At 43.5% G+C, this 22,030-nt stretch overlaps 4 protein-coding genes across 6 annotated transcripts; all 4 read left to right on the forward strand.

Annotated features, from left to right (window-relative positions):
• Positions 1-1,842: 1,842 nt before the first annotated feature.
• Positions 1,843-6,873, forward strand: atp6v0ca (ATPase H+ transporting V0 subunit ca). Its single transcript, XM_076023780.1, has 3 exons — positions 1,843-2,208; positions 4,826-5,009; positions 5,635-6,873. Exons 1-3 carry the CDS (start codon positions 2,133-2,135, stop codon positions 5,837-5,839), a joined length of 465 nt encoding a protein of 154 aa, XP_075879895.1. The 5' UTR covers positions 1,843-2,132; the 3' UTR covers positions 5,840-6,873.
• A 1,478-nt stretch (positions 6,874-8,351) lies between these two features.
• On the forward strand, positions 8,352-13,325 carry spsb3a (splA/ryanodine receptor domain and SOCS box containing 3a). 3 transcript variants are annotated; one of them, XM_076023782.1, is made up of 8 exons: positions 8,352-8,761; positions 8,952-9,057; positions 9,657-9,859; positions 10,212-10,392; positions 10,503-10,690; positions 10,793-10,895; positions 11,551-11,676; positions 11,768-13,325. In XM_076023782.1, exons 3-8 carry the CDS (start codon positions 9,734-9,736, stop codon positions 12,160-12,162), a joined length of 1,119 nt encoding a protein of 372 aa, XP_075879897.1. In that variant the 5' UTR covers positions 8,352-8,761; positions 8,952-9,057; positions 9,657-9,733; the 3' UTR covers positions 12,163-13,325. The 3 variants fall into 3 exon arrangements, with proteins under 3 accessions (XP_075879897.1, XP_075879896.1, XP_075879898.1); XM_076023781.1 differs by lacking the exon at positions 8,952-9,057 and having other exon boundaries at positions 8,355-8,761; XM_076023783.1 differs by lacking the exons at positions 8,352-8,761; positions 8,952-9,057 and adding an exon at positions 8,931-8,951.
• Positions 13,326-15,089: 1,764 nt separating this feature from the next.
• On the forward strand, positions 15,090-16,631 carry mrps34 (mitochondrial ribosomal protein S34). The gene is made up of 4 exons (XM_076023784.1): positions 15,090-15,195; positions 15,464-15,850; positions 15,939-15,981; positions 16,135-16,631. Exons 2-4 carry the CDS (start codon positions 15,533-15,535, stop codon positions 16,431-16,433), a joined length of 660 nt encoding a protein of 219 aa, XP_075879899.1. The 5' UTR covers positions 15,090-15,195; positions 15,464-15,532; the 3' UTR covers positions 16,434-16,631.
• A 905-nt stretch (positions 16,632-17,536) lies between these two features.
• Positions 17,537-21,105, forward strand: nme3 (NME/NM23 nucleoside diphosphate kinase 3). Its single transcript, XM_076023808.1, has 4 exons — positions 17,537-17,715; positions 19,096-19,226; positions 19,321-19,634; positions 20,029-21,105. Exons 1-3 carry the CDS (start codon positions 17,670-17,672, stop codon positions 19,432-19,434), a joined length of 291 nt encoding a protein of 96 aa, XP_075879923.1. The 5' UTR covers positions 17,537-17,669; the 3' UTR covers positions 19,435-19,634; positions 20,029-21,105.
• The last annotated feature ends 925 nt before the right edge of the window (positions 21,106-22,030 follow it).

The raw sequence follows: 22,030 nt of genomic DNA on the forward strand, positions 1-22,030 counted from the left end.
TGCAGTGACAACAGCAAATTGGGAAGAAAAAAAAAACTAATAGCAAGGAGAAACGGGTTGCGTGTTTTTGGTCGTTAGACAGCCCAGCAGGGGGAGCTAAATAAGGTGTTAGGAAAAGACTTGAGGCCATTTTTATTATAGACTTAAAATACTTGATAGTACTTGATAGGCAAAATAGTGCATCTCTAATCCATCCATTTTCTTTCACAACCCAAGTGTCATCATTAAGGTGGATCTCTCTTTATTGCTTTTGACTTGTGTATTTTCTCAACTGGCAAGTTCACCACTGCAACACAGACAGATGGGTTCCAAAGAGGAAACGGCGGAAAACTCCATGAAACACAGTATTAAATATCTTTGCGCACCAGCTGGAACGCCCGGATTCATCTCTGAAATCCTGCTCATACGTTAGGTTAATACAAAGGATTTAAGAAACGTTCCATCTGGTGTAGATGTAAAAGGTCTTAAAAAAAAAAAAAAAACAAATTCAAGGTTTTCAAAGCAAAAAAAAACAATAACATAAAAATTAAAACTGTATCTTCTAAAGACCCATCTTTTCAGAGCAGATATCATTATTTAACAAAAGGCTAATGTCTGTTTTGCGAAGGATTGATTTGTCAGGTTCTTTTTCCAGACAGTTTGATTCTTTCACTGCATATACAAAGCAATAAATGGCTACATACTAAGAAAAAAGTGCCTCAGATTAAATGCCCTAAGGAATTCAGAGGACTGTCCTACATTGGGAGACTTGATAAGACCCCATCTTAACAGAAAATCCCTTTTAAGTCAAGTGAGCAGGTTTTAGTGACACGTTTCGGCGAGCGAAATCCCTCACATTTAACCTGATTTTGAACGCAGTTGGCATCAATATCAGTGGAGGCGAAGATTAAATCGACCTAATTTGAAAATGGATAACAAACAAGAAACTAATTATGAGCAGATTCTACAAAATAGAACTTTTAAAAAAAATATGAAGCTTTGAATTAAAAATGAATGGACTAAAAATGTTCAGGGTTTTATCAGTTGATGATTACAGTATTTTTGCTGCTATTATCACTGGGAATTAGGTGCACGCTGCCATTATGTGTGTTTGTGTATATTTTATTGACATTCCATATATTTATGTCTTATAAGTGCATTTGAAATATTATGTATGTACATATAAGTGAGTGAATTACTTTCACGACACATCAAAACATATAAATGCAGGGTGCGACATAGAAATAAATGAGACTGTTTTTTTGTTTTTTTTCCAATTACTATTATTTATTATATCTTTCCTGATAAGATTCTGGGGAATCAATGATTGATGCTGCTGGAATGAAATAAAGTTCATTCAAGTGGACAGTTGATGTCGCAAATGCTGTGTACCTTTGCCGGAAAAACGCCCCAAAGAGTCGTAAAAATATTGTGAATGTCCTTTAACCTGATCGACATTAGAAACATCCAGTCGAAGTGTCACCTTGAGAAGCAAGGCGTCAGGGTGTGTCCACAGGCCGATGGAATACACACATTCCCACGGCCTTTTTTTTTTTTTTTTTTGGTCGTTCGTTCGAGTGTTGACATTCGGTTAAAACGACTACGAAAGCAGCGGCCGGGGCTTAATTCTCATATTATCCGTCTCATAATTCATACGCCAAAGTGCTGTGGCTAGTGAGGCTTCAACTGCAGTCGGGCTCACTTGCAGCAGAAGATACCACAACACTCGCAGCCTTCCCAACCGTTCCAACGTTACCCACCCCCGGCGACACAAAACGACCCGACACACAACTGCTGTGAAAATTGCCCTTTATTCAATCGGGGTCGTTCCCCGGAGGTTCTCCAGCGAGGCAAAGAGAACCTTTTGGGGTGTTTTGTGCTCGCTCGGGACGGGCACCCCCGCGTTCACACCTGCTCGCACACAGATGGATGCTCCCGAGATGCTTTCGGTCACGTGACTTTTTCCGTTTCGCCATTTTCCTCCGCTACACCGGTCCTCCTTGCTGTGACAGCGACCCCCACTTGCTCTGCGCCTTTCACGAAGCCGTTCCGAAAAGCTCGTCGATTTGGGGCCTGGGAGCGGACGATATTTTTTCAGGTCGAAAATAGTTCTAGCCTTTGTGGTCGTCGCCGCGCCCGAGACAAGTGCAAGAATGTCTTCTGACGAGAGCCCCGAGTACTCGCCTTTCTTCGCCGTGATGGGAGCCTCCGCGGCCATGGTCTTCAGCGGTAACTATCCCTGCTCCCTCCTTCATCCGACATTACGGCCGCTAGATAGACAGACAGATAGGGAAGCTAACCGATTTGTGATTGTGCGTGGCGACGTTTATGAACCATGTTCGGGGAGAAAACGCCCGATGAGCGGAGATGAGATGAGGGGAGAGCGCCACGGCTCGCTCGCACCTGTCAGGGGATGATGAGGGGGAGGTGGTGGTGGTGGCGGCGGCGGCGTTATCGACGGTCGTGTCCGCTGACCACCACCACCAGCAGCAGCAGGAGCCTTCCTCGAAGCTAAGGATAAAGCTAGCCAAGAGGCGAGTCGCATCACGGCGCCGCAGGGGGAAAAAAAAAAAAAAAAAAAAAAAAGCTTTTTATATGTGGATGTCCGTGACGCAGGGCCATTACCGAGATGGCAGCTGCTCTGGTCCAGGCCTTGTCATTTCATATTTTTTTTTATAGTCTTATTATTTATTTATATATTTTTTAAATCTGTCACACTGAAACCATCTCACGGCACGAGAAGGTCCAGACCCGCACGAATTACATAAGATTAAGGTGATTCTGGAGGCGTCATCCGGTGCGTGTGTGTGTGTGTGTGTGTGTGTGTGTGTGTGTGTGTGTGTGTGTGCGTGCGTGCGTCTGCGTGCGTGCGTGCGTGCGCTCGTGTGTGTGCGTGTGTGTGTGAGTGAGTAATGAGCTGGGTTTAAAGGCAGGCCGGAATCAACGCCTTAGCGTCGGTGTGGGATATTGAAGGAATAATCCGTCCATTCATTCATTCATTGAATACCTTCTGCAGCCCATCTGTCATCGATTTTTATGCTTTTATAAGTAATATATATATATATTTTTTTTTTTAGACTTGGCAAATCAGGTATTTGACATGGCCCAAAGTACATAAAGGTCTTCAAGATGAATGAAAATGTAATATAAATTTCTAAATTTCAATCAGAGGCTCTGAAATAAAAAAAAATTTAAACCTGATATTTCAATGCATTCATGGAAACCTATGAACCAACTGAAAATATACAGCGATGGAGTTGTGACACTTTGCAACAGCGGCCAAATGTCTCTTTTCACTTTGAAATGATTATGCCAACATACCAGATACCATTTTCCTGATGCAAGCGCTGCCATCTTGCTCAGTTTGCAGAATTGCAGGGAGTGATGCTGGTCTCAGAGCCTTTGGTTTGTGCTTCTGCTCGTGCATTCACCAGTGCATTCAAGTCGTGAGCAGGACTCCGCTGCCCGTCACGTCACTGCTCAAAACCTTGTGCTTGTGTCAGCTTCACAGCAGCCACTTTAAACAGCAGAGTTCATAGTGCAGAAAAAATGGTTACAAGAATCTAGATTTTTTTTTTTTTTTTTTTTTTTTCTCCAGTTAGATGGCAAAATTCTACCTTTGAACTTGGTTTAATTGGGCTTTCAGATCAGAAAGCAGCCGTAGGCTTTTATTTACATCTTTGAAGAGCCGACCCGCAGCGCCAACAGTAACAGGATCCGAAAGCTGATACTTAATAAACACTCAGGGAAATTCAGTCAGTCATCTAATAGGAGACAGCTGTTTAAGGCTGAGGATCTGCTGGAAAGAAATGTTTGCACTTCTGTGCCGTTATCTCAGAAAACAAGGCACAGAGGTAAAGAAAAAAGAGGTTATTGTTCATTTGATTTTTTTTTTCGTTTGAAGAAAAAAGTTTGGATTTGAAATCTGAAGTTCCAAATCACTCATTCTGGCTCTGCAATAATAACAGTAAAAGGTATTTCACAATTGACGAAAATAATTATGAATTTCCCCCATAATTGTCTAGCCAAGGATGAATTGCAGGCTCATACCTTCGGACAGGCACACACAAATAAAGCAAATCAGTTTGTTTGTGTTAAAAGTACTAATTTATTGGGGTTTTTTTATTTTTTACCACAGCCATTCTATAACAGCCATTCCAATGTAGAAATGAACCGAAATTGACCCAACTGTCACCACAATCACATCCTAAACACCCACAAGATTTATTCAAAATCCAAAGTAATATTATCTGATCATTTCAGTGCTCTTGACTTAACTAACTGCATTTTAGCTCCAATTTGAACAACATTTAGGATCATTTCATTTTCTGCAGTGAAGACGTGCTGCACCCTCTTTTCTTCTACATCTGTGCAGCAGGGGCCGGAAAACTAAACGCATCATCACTTTTTTTTTTTTAGACATCACAATTCCAGTAGAGGACACTATGACTACATGATAGTGTCGGGTTTTTTTTTTTCTTCTCCTGTGTGATTTCTTTCCTGCTGCTGAGAATTGTGGTGAAACGCAGCTCGTGACGAGCGTTTGACTGGTGGGCAGCAGACAGCTGATTGACAGACAAGCAGGCCAGACACCAGCAGGACACGAGCTGTCGGAGAACGATTAGCCGTGGCTACAGTTTGAGCTATTAATCGCAACGTCCGAGAGATTGTAACGTCACGATGTCACCCGAGTGATTTAACCAACTGAGCGAGAAAGGCTCCGGTGGTGTAAAAACAGGCTTATGTATTTTATATATTCAGTTTACGTTTCAGTTTTCTGTTGCCGCCGTGTCCGTGGCGCCACCGGGCCGACAGCAAAGCAACCGTCTCTTTCTCCCGCCCACAGCATTAGGAGCGGCCTACGGGACAGCGAAGAGCGGCACGGGCATCGCCGCCATGTCCGTGATGCGGCCAGAGCTCATCATGAAGTCCATCATCCCCGTGGTCATGGCTGGCATCATCGCCATCTATGGGCTGGTGGTGGCTGTGCTGATAGCAAACAACATCTCCGAAAGAGTGCCCCTCTACAAGTAAGTCTCGTTTAATGTCAAAATCCTTGTATGTTACCAGATCAGATCAATCCTGTCTGTACATTTTCAACCTGCTTTTTTCTGTACATACATACAGATAGATAGATAGATAGATAGATAGATGAATGGATGTACTTTGATCCCAAATTGGGAAACTAGACTATAGCGATATGTATATTATTCATTTATGTATAAACATATATGTGTGTGTGTGTCTATATATATATATATATATATATATATATATATATATATACATAATAATGAGAAATGAATAATATACATATATGAATCTAATCTAATTTTAGGTGATGTGGGTGGATTAGAGACACTAATCAATACATTGCAGTACCTCTTTGCCGTCAGCAGGGTTTCAACTCATATTTTTCTCACGTGATGTTTGCTTCCAACTCAATTCCTCCTTAAAATACTTCCAGACTGAAATATTTTTGGCCATCAAACCCCTTCTGAAGTTTTTTTCGCGGCTGGCTCCAGACCAGTCGTGCACTGTATTTCTGTCTGGCGTCCATCTGTGCTCCCTCTCGGCTTCAAACCCCCCACCGCCCTTGCAGCGTACCATCGCTACGCCACGGGTGAATGAATCCTTTTGTTTCCTCCCCGACAGGAGCTTCCTGCACCTCGGCGCCGGCCTGAGCGTGGGCCTGAGCGGCCTGGCGGCTGGGTTCGCCATCGGCATCGTGGGCGACGCCGGCGTGCGGGGCACCGCTCAGCAGCCCCGGCTCTTCGTGGGCATGATCCTCATCCTGATCTTCGCCGAGGTGCTGGGGCTCTACGGCCTCATCGTGGCCCTCATCCTGTCCACAAAATAGGCGCCGGCGTCGACGGGGAGAAAGTGCACCACCTCATCCATTCCACATCGAGAAAAAAAAAGCAGCCAGAAACAAAAATTTTCACCTACTTCCATTCCATCCCGTGGGTCTGACAGGATAGGATGGCGACGGAAACACATTCGGCAGTCAGTTTTCCAGCTGTGTCCTCCAGTAGATGTGATCAGTCCATATTGTTTAAAGCCATCCAGTCGTGTCAGCTCTCGTGCGTGCAGAACGGGCATGAAGATTTATCGGTTGTTGTTGAATGACGTGTGGACAGTCTGCTCGATTTTGTCGTCTGATTTTAACCTGTACAGTGATCCGGAGCCCCCCCCGCGACCCACCCGCCCCCCTGTATATGTAGTAACCAGTCTGTGCCGTGAGTGTGAGTATCAACGTTTACCCCCTCTAACCCAGTCCCCCTCCTCTATTTATGGTTTTTCCGTTGGTGAATTTGAACGTTCTCCATTCTGAGACTGCAGAAGAATCGTGCACATTAGTGTTTTATTTATTATTTTGTGTTCTGTTACTTTGGGGCTGTGTGTGAGTCACAGTAAGAAACTGACGAGACATATTTTTATTTCACTATTTATGGAAAGTTATTAAAAAAATTTTGACTTCTTGAAACTGTTTAAATGGAATACTGTTTATCGAAAAAACCCTATATACATCAAAATATATAAATGATCTGTGTATAGTTAGATTACTTGCACTGTGGGTTATTGTTCAAAGTGCTTGGAATTCCTCTGGATGTAGTGTGATTATAAATGGAGGACGTCCACGTGTTGACTTGGAGTTGAGCGCGTTTGCGTGCGTGCATGTGTGTGTGTGCGCGCGCGCGTGTGCGCGTGAACGACGAGTGCGAGTCAGTTTATGTTTAATATGACCATCTCAACACTAGTATTGTTTACCTGTAGTGCTGCTGTCTTTTTTGTTGTTTGTTTGTTTGTTTGTTTTTTTTCGGTTACAAGGTGAGAGCTCACTGTTCAGTCATGCCTGTCAGATTTCCAAATAAAACTCAACCTCCTCCAGAACATCGTCGTCACGCCTTCTTTTCTGTCTGATGTTATTGGGATTGAAAGGACGCAACCGGTAACAGTAGGTTTGATCCCCTGGAGCATCTGAGCGTGAATACAAAGGTGTGGCAATATTTACAAAACTAAATGTGTGTACGCATTATAAATGTAGTAATAATAACTGGTTAATTAAGTGTTCATTTAACAATTATGTTGTAAATATAAGAACATCATCGTATTTTATAATTATTCTCATTTGTAGCAATAGTATCGTTAACATTGAATAGACCAGAAATATCACAAGTCCTAAAATATGTCACATCAAAGGTGGATTGCAGCCCAATGCGTTTTCAATTTTAAAATGTGCAGTGCAGATGGAAGAGCTACAGTGCAGTGGGGGGGGGGGGGAAGAATCAAATTGGATTCACTAAGAAGTAGTTCACACACTGATATGAAAAATATTTTCAGTCCTTTTTAGTCCTGTTAAGGTATTCCTTTGAGATCTCCAGGCTGAACACTTCATACATGACGCATGCAGCGGGTTCTACTTTCAAGTTAATATGAGGGGAGCTCCCAGAGTGCCCGTGTTTATATGGCTCGGCGCACCAAAGTTAAAATTTTAATAACATTTGACATCTGCTGGATATATATAGATATAGGTTGGCACTGATTTCATAGTAAATCAAACTCAATGCAATGGTTTAGTTCTAAGGCTCTAGAATAGAGCCATTTTTCTTTTCAGTTAAAATACAAAGTGTCAAAAGTCAAGCACAATTACTGATTTGATTTTCATCCTGATTAAATGTTCTTTGACATTAATTAGTTTTGCAGATGTTCCTGTCCCCCCCCCCCCCCCCCCTCCTCACAGTGGCACACAACAGCTCTTTTGTGTCTTGATTCATGGCACAAAAATCTGTTGTTGTGCAATTACATAGAAAGGCTTGCAATCCAATTTCTAACAACAACACCTTACGCAAGTTTTCTGAGAGGTAATTACAGTTAAACAATCCACCTCTTGAGATCAAAGACGTGTCAAATGATGAACAAGACAAATTGGATTTATGACATTCAAACAGTCCAACAGAGTTCTGGTTGAGATGTGGTAAAGTGATCATAAAGTCTTCAAACAACATTTTGTGCACGTCTTTTACATTTAAACACGACGACCTCTAGAGTAGCTGCTGCAAGTGGAAAAAAAGATTGCAAGTTACAATGAATGACAGCGTGTGAATAATTCTGTTTAAGCATAAAGTTTCAACCAAGCGGTTTCCTAGTTAGAACACAGGGCTATTCTGTGAATAACTACTGTGTGAGGCTGCTCCACCGGAATCCAGGAGGAACATAAGCCTGGACCTGGATGAAGGTTAAAATGTGGAACCTTTGAAACAGGGTAAAACAGGACTAAAACTTGTACTTGTAATACCAATACTAGTACTTACACAAGCAGTACAGAGGGAATTGCACCAAGAGCCTAATTTGAAGAGTCATAAATAGTTTAGAACCAGATAAGTGTTAGATAACTGTTGTTGTTGTTTTTAAGTTATCAAGCACAAATTGTAATTTTGAAAGCGCAACAAAATTATCCGCCACGGTTCTGTGTCTGTTCAATCCTTCTGTTTGTAAAACCCTGGACCCCAGGACATTTTGGAAGAAAGAAATTCCACCTGCTCCCGAGAAGAACCCGAGGCTCCTCGGGACTGTAATGAAAACCTCCTGGTGGTTTCTGAGGAGGCTGTGCTCCAAGAGAGTCAGCCAGCCAGGCTGTTATTGTTTACGGTCAGCCCCCAAAGTAGGTCATGTAGGAACGGGCTAGGCTGGCGACCGTGTGTGCAAAACTCTCCGGCGGTGGGGTTGCGCCCGTCTACTACGACGTTTCAGTCGACTTTTGGTGAATGCTGCTTGTGAGGTAAAGTCAATGCTAATTTATCCTTTAATCAATTGCTGTCATGGTGTGTGTGTGTGTGTGTGTGTGTGTGTGTGTGGGGAGGGGGCACCTAGCCAGGGAAGGCTAACTGAAGCTATCAAGCCAAGTTACTCTTCCTGCTGCTGGGAGTCTTTTTTTTGTTCGTGACTGCAACTGTCTAACTGCACCCCAGGTGCGTTACCGACATCAGTACGTCGCGCCATATAAACGTAGTCATGGATAAGCTGCCGTCCGACGTGAACGGCGGTGCCTCTGACCTTGTTGGAGCCTGCTAACATGTTAGTGCCTGTTTGTGCGTGCGTGTGTGTGTAAGCCGCACAGCGATAGCCGCGCTCCGGCTAGGGCAGCCAGGCTAGGTGGCTAAGGTGGCTAGCTGAAGCCAAGGAGCAAAACAACATTCCGCGTCGATGTGTAAAATGCCATGTCGGTGTTATTTTGATGCCGTTGGTGTATGAACGTTAACCAGACTGCCAACAGCTGAGTTGGGCCGAGTGAACGGGCACCGTGCACAGCCTGAAATAGCGGTTATTCGATGTTTTGGAGGGGTGTTGCGGTTAACGTTCCAAAAACAAGGAAAATGTCATGTGGCAATATTTCGAAAATACGGGACGACATGAAATTCAATTTTACAACTTTAGCTTGAAAAGGCAAATTCATGTTGATCTATAAAAGCAGCAACATTTAAGGTTCTGGTTCTTATATAAGTCATTAATTATACAAACGACAGTTTGTTATTACAAGTGTATATATGTAACTATGTTTACAGATCAAGTGTAATGGTGCAATGCAATAACAAAATGCCACTTGTTTGTGTCCTGTCATTGTTTACTTTATTTTATTCATTCATTCATTTATTGATTTATTTTTAAATCATCAGTTGGACTGATGTTCTCCATCCACTTGGACCAAACCTCCATCTGACCAGCGGGATCTTTCTCTGAGACTGTTGCTGCCATGTCCAGACGCAGTAGGAACACCCGTGCATGGAGATACGTGTGGGGAGGCATCCGTCGAGATGCCGATGCCCGGGCACTGGTGCTGGCCTCTGAAATGGAAGAGTGGAACTACGACCGCTTGGAGGTGAGAATACAAGCGCTTTCTCGTCTCTCTCTGCCCCTCCGGACGCGTCGCTCCTAACAGGGTGACTCAACAAAGAGACAACAGCTTTCACCTCAGGAGGCTGTTCCTCATTTAAACTCCCCTAAGTTTAAAAAAAAATAAAAAAATAGCCAGTTTAATTGCTGACACGCACGCCTGATGCCTTTGGCCAAATTGCAGGTTGCGCAACAACTTCTCAATTTTAGCGTCTACAGTAAAAGGAGCGCTTTCAGCATAACCTCTGTGTTTGCCGCGCGTGCAGTTATTTCAACACTGGAAAAACACTGCAGCTGACGTTTGGATGATTTTTCTCATCTGCACTGCCGCCGTGCAGTACAGTGACTCAGACTCTGAGGCCGACTTCTCAGCGGTGATGGTCCCTCCGGTGCCCAGCGCAGTGCCCGTCACTGGAGAGTCCTACTGCAGCTGTGACTCCCAGGCTGACAGCAGCTACAACCCTCGCCTGCGAGGCTTTCACCAAGTCAAAGACTGCCACTGTGGAGAGGATGACCAAGGTGAGTCCCAGTCCACTGTCGTCAAGTTTTTTTTTTTTTTTTCTTAGTCAAGCATTTTAATTGCCCATAACGGAGCCATGAATTGCTTGCCTATTGCCGACGACTCCCAGAGTTTGACTGGGTCTGGGACGGCAACAGCCGATCGACTGCCACGCTGCTCACCTGCGACAACCGCAAAGTGAGCTTCCACTCCGAATACAGCTGCGGCACGGCAGCCATCCGAGGCTCCAAGGAGCTGGCCGACGGGCAGCACTTCTGGGAAATCAAGATGACGTCTCCGGTGTACGGGACCGACATGGTGACTCTTCTACACTTCCACGCCTTGCAGTTGTTGCCGCAAAGTAGAAAATAGTTGCAGCGGACGTCTCTTGATGCGTGTTCTTCTCCTTTTCCTGAGCAGATGGTGGGGATCGGCAGTTCTGATGTCAACCTGGACAAGTACAGACACACGTTCTGCAGCTTGCTGGGCAAGGACACAGACAGCTGGGGTCTGTCCTATACTGGTAAGGCCGTTGCATTACACCAAATGTCCACATTCTGAAAGATTGAACACAGTCACAACGTCAGATATTGCATACATAATATTTTTTGTTTTTAGGATGACAAGAAAAGTTTTGAGCCAATTTTAAATTGTACTCTAAATGAGACGTATGCTCAAGTTAAAGTGCTCACTCTTGCAAAAACAGATCCACTGAGTGGCACTGTTTTTATTATTTTATTGTGAACTTTAACAGCCAGGAGTTCCCTGATGTGATGAATATAACTCAATTATCCTGTACTTATTGAGGAAAAGTTATTGGACCTAGTTTAGTGGGCAGCTGTTTATAGGTGACAACTTACTCAAATCAAAAAAGAATAAAGATCAGTGGTTGAGTTGGTGGTCGACTAGAAACGAGCAGTATATTAGGGGGAGAAACTGATCGTTGCATGATGACACCAAAAACTACAGGAAAGTGGCACATAAACAGTTTAGTGTGCAGTGTTTATGCAATGTTGATGTGTGGGGCAACCACTTGGAATTGGAAATTCCGGGTTTATTAAGCTCTAATGTTGCGGGGAGTCGGAAAGAAAAGAAACAACGCGTACAAAGTTCTGATCAAAGGCGCCGTTTCAGCAGCAGGGAGGCGAACGTCATTGTCGCGGTCTGATTTCCGTCAGGTCTGCTGCACCACAAGGGAGACAAGATGAACTTCTCCTCCCGGTTTGGCCAGGGGTCCATCATCGGGGTCCATCTGGACACGTGGCACGGCACGCTCACTTTCTTCAAGAATCGCAAGTGCATAGGTAAGTCCTGGCACGTCAAGGCAACACGTGGCGGTTTTCGAACAGCTGCTTGCACTGTATGTGACCTTCGGGCTCGATCTGGCGATTGCAGGAGTGGCTGCTACGGAGCTGCAGAACAAGCGCTTCTACCCCATGGCGTGCTCCACGGCGGCCAAGAGCAGCATGAAGGTGATCCGCTCGTGCTCGGCGCCCACCTCCCTGCTCTACCTCTGCTGCGTTCGCCTCCGCCAGCTGGTGCCGGACTGCATAGACACCCTGGACGTGCTGCCCCTCCCCCCCGGCCTTCGGCAGGTGCTGCACAACAAACTGGGCTGGGTGCTCAGCCTCAACAGCGGCACCGCCGAGGAGAACCCGGACAGGGCCGAGCTCAGCCCGCAGCTGTCCCTCCCGCCGCCCCTGGCCGGACCGTCGTCCTCCGAGAGCGACTCGGAGGGCTGCGCGTCCGACCCGGAGGCCTATCAGAGGAAGAGATGCCGCTGGACATGACTGGCTGAGACTACCTCTCCTTAAACACTGGTAACGTCGTTGGGTATCGGAAATGTGTTTCAAAGGTTGTTTTTTTTTTTTTTTTTACGTCAGTGATGTCTGGTTGGGACGGAGGAGCCATCCAGGATCAGAGCCCAGTGTGTGTGTGTGTGTGTGTGTGTGTGTGTGTGTGGGAGGGAAACACGTACTGCCCGCACGTTTCTACTGTGATCTCCTGCCATGTCACTCGTACGTCATTGTTACGGTACACCGAGTACTTTGGACGGCCTTCAGCGGTTGTTGACGAGCTGTTTTTGCGCCGGCCTGCAAAACCCCTTGCTAAGAGCGTCCGGTGTCTGCGTGGTGAAACGCCGCCGGTGGGGGAGGGTCGGACTGCGCAGACTGACGCTGGAGGTCGGACGCGACCAAATTCCCGGTGGTCATCGCGCTCGAAATTGAGAGCCAGCATAGATATTTTTTTTTAATCCGTCTTCGCCTTTCTCCCCTGCAAGTTTTTTTTGTTTTTTGTTTTGTTTTGTTTTGTTCTTTCATGCTAGTCAAAATAAAAACGCAGGGAGTATCAGTGGAACGCTAGGTGCTTATATTAAACAGACCTTCTGAGGTAGGCGGGAGGTGGAGACGAAGATAGAGGAGTTATTGTTGCCAAAAAGACATCCAGGCGTGATGGTTCTTTGCATTAATCACATGTATCAGCCTTTTATGTGACACCCACAGCACCCCTAGCTTAAAAAAACAAATATTACGGATCAAAAGGGTTGTAAGGAAATTCCTTAAGGTCCCATATTACACCCATTGTTTTGTTTTTTTATCGATATTTTTCATCCTGGTCTCCAGCGGAGAAGGCTCTAGACAACTATGACAAGCAAACACTGGGAAAGTGAATGTTGTATAACAGAGAGACCCCTTTAAGTTTCACCAATCACAGTCTACCGTTGTATTTATGTTTGACTTGCAATTTAAAATATCTAAAGACTCTTAAAGTTAAATAGTTATTAGATCAGACTGAACCCAACTGTACTCAAAGGGTTTTTGTCGACCACCATCGGGATTTGTTTCGACGTCGTCAAACACTTTTTAAATCTGAACACAAAAGTTTGTTCTGATTGGAAATGACTGCAAAACGTTTCCACTTATTTCTTAACACTGTTACAACATGGTTTTTTTTTTTTTTTTTTTTTTTAAGAAAAAATAAAATAACCCAAAAACCTTTTATCTTCAATTGATGAAATTTAAGATTTTGAGCACTTTTACTATAGCATTTATACTTTATGCAAGCTTCCTGTTTTCAGCATTTCTTTTAAGACATGGCCATATGCTGTTATAAACCCATATAGTTTCAAGACACTTACTCCTTGTTCTCCCAGAAGATGACTATGAAAGGTCACTTTTTTAAAAAGTGTTACTAGTTTAAAAATCTGTAAATGTATTTAAAAATGCTCCATCTTCATCTAATGTGATCACGAGCTGGACCGAAGCTTTAGATGTAGCCATATATTTTGCGTAATTGTATCTTCAACAGTATATTGCGGACATGAGCAGGCAGTAGAGAGTTAATTTGGCTGTAGGAGTCGATTGATGATGTTGCATTGAAGTTTTTCAGCAGGTAAACCGGCTTGAAACACATTATCACCGCCACTTCAGCCCTTTGTGGGCTGAGTGTTGTCGAGTTGGGTTAAAGCATTGAAAGCCAAAAGAGGCAACTTAACTGCTGTGTCAGTCTAGTATGTAAATAGCACTTAAAGTTTATTTGAAGTACAAAATTATAATAATATAACTATTAATGAAGTGTTTAACTGGTGTTGAAGTCCCAGAATATGCCTCAGTCACTAGTCTGTGTTCACTTCTACTTCTCCAGCTCTTGGTTTACTGAGACAAAGACTGAAGATTCTATGCAATATGAGCATCTAATGTGATCAGATGGATACGAAGAATGTGCTGGTTGAAAAAAAAACAACAACAAAAAAAACAAACTAGATAAAACGACCACAAATGTGCCAGAAGAGTAGTTAGTCCTGAGTAGTGTGACTTTAACCTCTTATTTCTGTCCAGCTGTGTAAAGACTTAGAGACCAGATTTATTCCTTATAGAACTTGTATTGTTGTCCTGGAGACAAATTTTTATGTCTGTTTATGTACTTCACAGTATTTGTCTTCATCTGCATCTTTGCATTCAAGCACTCTTTTCTTATTGTTTTACTGTATATACAAAAAGATTAAATTTGTTTTTCTTTAACATGTCGTATAGGTACTACTGTTACTGAAATAATTTTATTTGCCTTTTTCTGTATCAGCATGATTTTCATCTGAAAATAAAACAACAACTTAATATGTGCATAAGAATAATTGTGCGTGTACTTTCTTAACAAGGCATTTTACGAAAAATTGCTTTTGATGAACAAAATCCTCGGATGGATTTCTCAGCTAAAATGTTTACAATACATACATACAATAGTGGTGGCAAAGGTAGACTGTGAGTTATACAATTTGGTTTATTATTTTTTAATAACAGGAAGTTAGCCAAGTAAAATAAATAATGTAATTATGTACAAACAATGATTATCAACTCTGTGTTTGCGATAAATAAAGTGCTTCAAGTTTTCTTTAGATTTAAATATTGAATATAAATTAATCTATTACATTATGGTTATTATTATATACATGTAGTGTATCAGAATATATTTAAAAACATCACTGAATGAATTAAACATGGACAATATTTGTACCATTCGGTCAGTTAGTATGGCAAACTTCCCTCACTATATTCATTTCTATTGCCTTTTAATTGCAAATATTTTGAATAAGCCATTATTTTTAAATGGTCCCCTTTGAAAAAAATAAATAATATTCTTATTATACATGTGTCTTAAATTTTGAATCGAGATTCTTCTTATCTGATTTCATAATAATTCGCGGAACAGAGTTGCCCACTTTATTATTTCACACGGAACCATTTACGGTCGGACTGCAAGAGCGGAAGTTGTGGTCCTTTCCTCCGGAGGTCAAATTGAACTGCTTGTTTGACAAGCACGTTTCGGTGAGTATTATTATTATCACACATGTACTTGAAGTTCTCATATTTCTAATTAGCAACAATGCATTTAGCGGTGTGTCTGTAGAAACTTAATTATGAAGAGTGTCATGCTAAGGCTAGCTTATATCGGAAGCACATCAATCGATCAAGCATGTCCATTCTACAGATGTGGTTTGTCCAGGACTGTTTGAACCCATCAAATAAAATATTATGGATTTTTTTCTAAGTTCTATTTTATTGTTTTTAAATTAATTACATTGCTTCTTTGCAGGACCGAGAAGGGTGTCCTGTTGCGCATGCTATTGCAGCGTTACTGAATAAAATAAAAAAAAAAAAGGTCATGGCGAAGAAAAAGCGTCTTCGCCTCATCGCGGAAATGGCTCGCAAGATCCGGGCGTACCGGGAGCTAAAGTCCCAACCCCGGGACTCCCAGAAGTACGCGCTGGACTACGAGACCATGAAGCGGCCTCACACGGGGAAGATGCTGCCTGTGCTTGCCTGGCAGGACGTCCGGAGGGAGAGTCGTCTCTTCTCACTGCTCGCAGGCATGAGGATGTTTGGAGTGGGTCGCCTCCTCACAAGGAAGTCCTGGCTGGAGGACCACAGCGAGCCCAGTTATTGGCAGATCACCAAGGTGAAGGTGGATCACACAGCTGAGGTGAGCTTTGTAAAGAGTAAAGAGCATAGCGCTGAATGAAAGAGAACCCACTGTGGCCAGATGATAATGTATTTATTATTCTTTTTAGAATGTGGATCATGGCAAAGCATGGGGGATCCTCACATACAAAGGTAAGATTAGGTCATTTTGATTTTTGTGATGATCATAATTCTTTTCTCTAACAATCTTTGCATTGTAATTGTTATCTTTGTAAAACAACAACAACAACAACAACGACAAAAAAAACAACATTTTTGTCTGTGCTGGATTTTGGTGCTTGGCAGGAAACAAGGAGAGTGAGGTGAAGGAGGTGGACAAGGTGATGTACCACGACTGGCGCCTGATTCCCAAACACGTCGAGCATCAATTCACGGGCTTTGTGCCGCTCCCCGAGCCACCGGTGCGCCACGTCCTCTACCCTCCCCTGCTTCGCGCCATCATACTGGCCCAGCGTAAAAAGACATTCGGCACCCAAATGGCGCAGGAGCCGATGTTGCCTTTACAGAGGGACGTCTTGTTCAACAAAGACTATTTCCGCAAGCAGGAACAGGAGCAACGGGGGACACAGGGCACTGCGGTGTGACACTGATGGATGCGAGGATGACGGTCTCGGATGCCAAATTACTGTTAATAAAACCCCATCAAGTAAAAGCCACCGCTTATAAATATTCCTTGAACTCAAGAAACATTCTCTGCTTCTTTGACATGCATCAGTCTGTATGTAACATATCTGTGTGTGCGCTACCATTAAACTTGAAATAAAGTGGAGGTCTTGACAGCGGTTTTATGTTTTTTATTACCTCCGTCAGGAGCAGATGGATGAAGTGTTTTGGTGAAGCCCACCTCAGAGAAGAAAATAATATATAGTTGGATATAATGGTATATGGTATTTAGCTTTTTATTGAAATTACTCTTAAAAATCTTAAAAATAGCTAATTTATGACTTACTTACTATTAATATAATTTATTAAAGTTTGGCGGGCCAGATTAAAAATCGTAATGACCCGCAGATGGTCCCCGGGCCATGGTTTGCCCATGCCTGCCCTGGATAGAGACTTCTCAAGCTGCGGTCTGCAATCGTCTGCATTATGTTCCCGCAGGTGATCTTCTGTCTTTATGAAAAGAAAAATAGACAACATTGAGAGCTGATTTAATAGCATGGAGTTTGCAGTATTAACTACATGAGACAAGAATCATCTCTAGCATTTGTAATGGGAAGAAAACATTGTTCATTGATTTAATAGCATGGAGTGTGTAGTATAAAGAAAGTTTCACTATATTAGAGTGTCTGATATAGTTCACACCGATTCAGGAAAGAAATATTTACTCTAATCATCTGTGGCATTGGTAAAGGGAAGAAAAGATAATTAACCCTAACCTGAAACTGCCCAATTCCAGAGTTTGAAGGATAGTCGTAGAACTTTTTAGAAGAAAGATTTTTTTTTTGTCATTTTTATGAATATACACTGTATTAGTTTGATTTGTTAAAAAAAAAAAAAAAAAAAAAGCAACATCAATCTGTATCTAATCAATCTAAACATGTTCTTTTTGAGCAAAACCTTTTTGTTTTGCAAGCCAATTAATCAGAAGAAAACAATAATTTCGTTGCCTGTGTGTATCTCGTCTGAGGGTTCGCATAAATTCCCTGCACTTCACCCCACCACGTGCCCGGGATTTTGGGGGGGAGAGGGCTCGCTGGTTCGGTTCCCTAGCAACGAACGCACGCGCCGTGAGCCGGCGTGATGTCGTCACCCTGTCTCCTCGCACACAACTCCGTCCGCTCAGAGTCGAGTCCCGTCCCGTCCACTCCACGCTCACGATGATCGGCCTGCTGCTGTCATTGTTCGCGTCCGTTTTCCAGTCAGGTGAGTGCCCGGAGCTGCTCGCAGAGCTGTCCAGCCTCCAGTCGAAGGCCTGGCTGCGGGGTTTGAACTCCAGACTTTCCACCTTTTCAGTGAACAGGAGCCTCAGCTCGGCGGTTCATTGCAAGCTAGCAGCAGCTAGCTGAAGGAGGAGCAGACTTTTCAGGGTGAACAACAAAATATGTTCTGTCACTTTTTAATGAACTAATTTTGGCCTTGTGAAAAACTTAGTGTGGGTTGCGTTTAATATTCTAACAGTTACTACTCCGTGTGTGTTTTTGCTCTTGAATTCTTCAATGTCATGTTCTCTAGCGGTTGAAGCGGCGGCATGACTCCCTCTTGTGTTTTCCGAAATGAGTTGATTCATCCGCCTATTAATAGAGAGCGAGCGCTCCTATTGGTTCCTTAAGTTTCAGCTGCTCGCTGATTGGCTAGGCGGACAAGAGACCCCGTAATGGGCCTGGAAAAAAGGGTCACGACGCAGAAGCTGAAGGATTTGCGGTAAAAACATGCGCGGTTCTGGCGCTCCGGTGAGAGGAAATATCGTGATACGGTTGACACGGAGCCCGGTTTTCCTTTTTATTCTGCGGGTTTCCTCACAGGAGGCAACAGATTTTGTGGAGGTACATGCATGACGTGTTTGGAAAATATTGACGTGTGCATGAGGCAGCTTCAAATTGTCAGGGTACAGTTTGTTTGTAGCAGGAGCAGATGGATGGAGTGTTTTGGTGAGCCACCTCATAGGAGGGGGAAAAAAAATATAATGGGATATGTAGGAAACACGTGCTTGAATGTCAATTGAAAATGAACAAAAGTGTTTCAACGGTATTTAGCGCTTTCTTGAATTTGCTCTTAAAACTATTGAAAAGTAGTACATTTATCGGGCCACATATGGTATTTTGTCCATGCCTGGTCTGAAGTAATAAATTATAATTTCTTCTTCTTCTTCTTTGATTGAATATTGATTTTTGTTTTTTTGTTTGTTGTTTACTATTATTCATTTATATATCATTTTTTCCAGAATGTTTTGACTGTAAAAAGGTGAATAAGTTTCGGTTTGTTTTTGTAAATACATTGTATTCTCTATTATTATTGAGAGGGAGGTGAAGTCTATGTGGAACATTGTAGCAAATCCCACAATATTAGAACTTCCTCGACTTTGCATTTTATTATGTATGTATACATGACTTGCTGTTCTCCTGCCATCTCTCCCACAGTGCATGAAAGCCTTTTTGGTGTGTGTGTATGTGTGTGTGTGTGTGTGTGTGTGTGGGGGGGGGGGGGGGGGGGGGGGGGGCAGTTTTCTGTTGTTTGGTCACTGTGTGGATCTTTTTTTTTTTTTTTTTTTTTTTTAATTCCTGTTCCTGTCATCGCTGTTTGTAGGCTGGACTGGTGTGAATGAGCGCACCTTTGTCGCCGTGAAGCCAGATGGCGTCCAGCGGAAACAGCTGGGAGCAATTTTGCAGCGCTTTGAGAAGAAAGGCTTCAAACTGGTGGGCCTCAAACTCATGCAGGTATTAAGACCTTCTATTGGACATGGACGAACAACTGAATCCATTAATAATAAAGTCGCGTTTCTAACCAAAAATGTCTCCCCTGTGTTCTCAGGCCTCAGAGGCCCTCCTCAGAGAACACTACTGGGACCTGAGGAGCAAGCCTTTCTTCGCCGAACTCATCCGCTACATGAGCTCCGGCCCTGTCGTCGCAATGGCAAGATTCTAGAGATTCGCCAATACTTCTCTAGCTGTGAGGTTTTATGCTGCTCTCCGTAATGTTTTTTCCGTTCTTTGTTTTATTTTGTCTTGTCAGGTGTGGGAAGGTTTGGACGTGGTTAAGACTGCTCGGAAGATGCTGGGGGAGACCAACCCTGCTGATTCACTGCCTGGAAGCATCCGAGGAGACCTTTGTGTGGAAGTCAGCAGGTAGGAACAGACAAGTCAGGTCTCCTAAAGGCTAAACGATTGTTAAAGCTGTTCCCCCTCAGGCTGCTAGCGATCAAACGCCACGTATCTCTTCGTCTTATCAGTTAGATTTTTTTTTTTTAATAAATTGTGTATCCATCTCGTAAAAGACTACATATCATTTTGAAAAGGGAAATGGGGCATGCTAAAACTCAAACATCTTCTACTGGGAAGTTCCAAACATGGACGTGTGAGATTCTACACTTGAAATCTAAGTGATGCAGCAGCTTGCAAAGTTTCATTCTGAAGAACACCATGTAAAAAAAAAAAAGAGAGAAAACGGTCAGACTCGACGAGGTTGTGAGTTCTGGGTTTTCACTCGCCGCGTGTCCGATCTGCTGGTTCCTCTTCACAGGAACGTGATCCACGGCAGCGACTCGGTGGAGAGCGCCCAGAAGGAAATCTACCTTTGGTTCCGTCAGAACGAGCTCCAGAGCTGGAAGGACTGCAGCAGCGGCTGGATCTACAACTGATCAGCCAACCCATCCAACCTCACTTCTGTGTCAGCTTTAGCAGCTTGTAGCAGCACGGGAGAAAAGGTGCGATCGCTTCATTTTGTCCCCAAAAAAACAAGAAAGTCTTTATTTTTTTTGTTGCTTTTTTTTTTTTTAGTTAAAGTGAGATTTGTTCTCACAGCAGTGTGTTAGCAATAATTACTTGGTCGGAATAATAGTTTGGTCTTCCTTGTTCATGTTTAGAACGTAAGCATATTTAGTCATCAATCAATAAATCTGGACAGAAAGTGTCCTGATACTTTTAATATGAATGTCTTCATACCCCGTCTTATCTCAGTCATGGCACAATACTGGCATCTACTTGAATATCACATGTGCAGTGGCTGACAAGGGCAAACGAGCTGCAAACGCAGAAATGATGCAAAACCAAAGATGCCGAAAACAAATGCAAAAGAAAAATGCTGCAAATACCAAAAACACACACAAATTTAAAACGACCGCAACGTTTTTCTTGCACATTTGTTTCGCGGCTCTGCATGTTTACGCTTCGCCGTCATTTCTGTGATGACAGTGTTTCTCTGTCGCAGCGTCGGGCCGTTTGGCATTTGCTCTTGTCAGCCACCGCGGACGCTAGGACGGCCTGTTGCAAAACTACAGCTTGCAGCTAAATTCTTGCCAAAGTTGGTCGGAAATAAAACCCATAGAGGGGAAAAAAAAAAAAAAACTTCAGTCCTGTTCTTTGCTCTTCTGTCATCAGCCGGCTCTTGCAGTCACTCTGCCAAAAATGTATGTCTGCTTCCCTTGGGACTGCTTGAATGTAAAGGTTTACACCTTTGAAATGTGCTTTGCTAAAGTGGAACGACATGGACCTTAAGCTCATCGATGTATTTTGTACCATTTCACATAAAGACTTTTTCATACCGACGCTGCTTCGAACTGCCGCCTTGCCCAGCAAATAAACCCGCACTTGAAAAACGCTTCAAGACACTGTGTCCTCTCATTGCGCAAAGTAAGACGCCAAGCGTTTTTGTTTGTGTTTTTTCAGCACACAGTTATGTTTAATATTTAATCCACACAGATAAAGATCAATGCATGAATGTCCATACTGAACAAAGAGGATGGGCTTCGGTGTGTCTGGAGGGTAAAATAATCCCCGCAACACGATGACGACACATCACCACGTCACCTGCTTCACGCCCCGTCGGATCGACCAATCAGACGGGGAGAAGCGGCGAGTCTCAGACAGAACCCTTGAAACAGTGACTCCGCCCCTCCCTCTCCCTTTGACTGGTGTAATGTTCACATGACTATACATTAAAAGCTGCCCCAGGCTTCTTTTTTTTGTTTTGTTTCTTTAATATTCCGTTAATTCATAATGAGTATTTTTAATGCCACTCAGCCAGCCAGAGCCAAGATTTATGCGGCTGACTTGATGATGCTTTGAATTTCATCCTCGTCGCAAAGCTCGTTTAACCAGCCTCCTGAAACTGAAAAAGTCACAAAACTGTTTCACCACTGTTATTCAATCGGAGACAATCAAGAAAAAAAGAAGAAGAAAAAAAAAAAAAGCGGTTCACCCACTCGACCTGCTCCTGACACTCACTTCTGACACCCTGCTGTACACGCCGCTCTGACTCTCTGGTTACACTGGCCCCTCGATGTTCAAGAGGAGGCGGAAGGTTTCACCGATGACGAACGAAGGGGAGGAAGAGGAGGAGAAAGGCGGAGGGGAAGGGGCAGATGCAGGACGGTGGATGGGGGAGAGGGGGAGGACTCAGACGGGAGACGTTGCGTGTGGGGTGGGGTGGGGCGGGGCTGAGTACGAGATAGATGCAGAGGAGGGAGGTAGTTTACGAGGCTGGGTTACAAGGCTCATTAGAGATGGTTACAATGCCCTGGGCG

Source organism: Nelusetta ayraudi, unplaced genomic scaffold (assembly GCF_046127955.1).
Source record: "Nelusetta ayraudi isolate G7.1 ecotype Tasmania unplaced genomic scaffold, CSIRO-AGI_Nayr_v1 ptg000016l, whole genome shotgun sequence".
Taxonomy (NCBI): domain Eukaryota; kingdom Metazoa; phylum Chordata; class Actinopteri; order Tetraodontiformes; family Monacanthidae; genus Nelusetta; species Nelusetta ayraudi.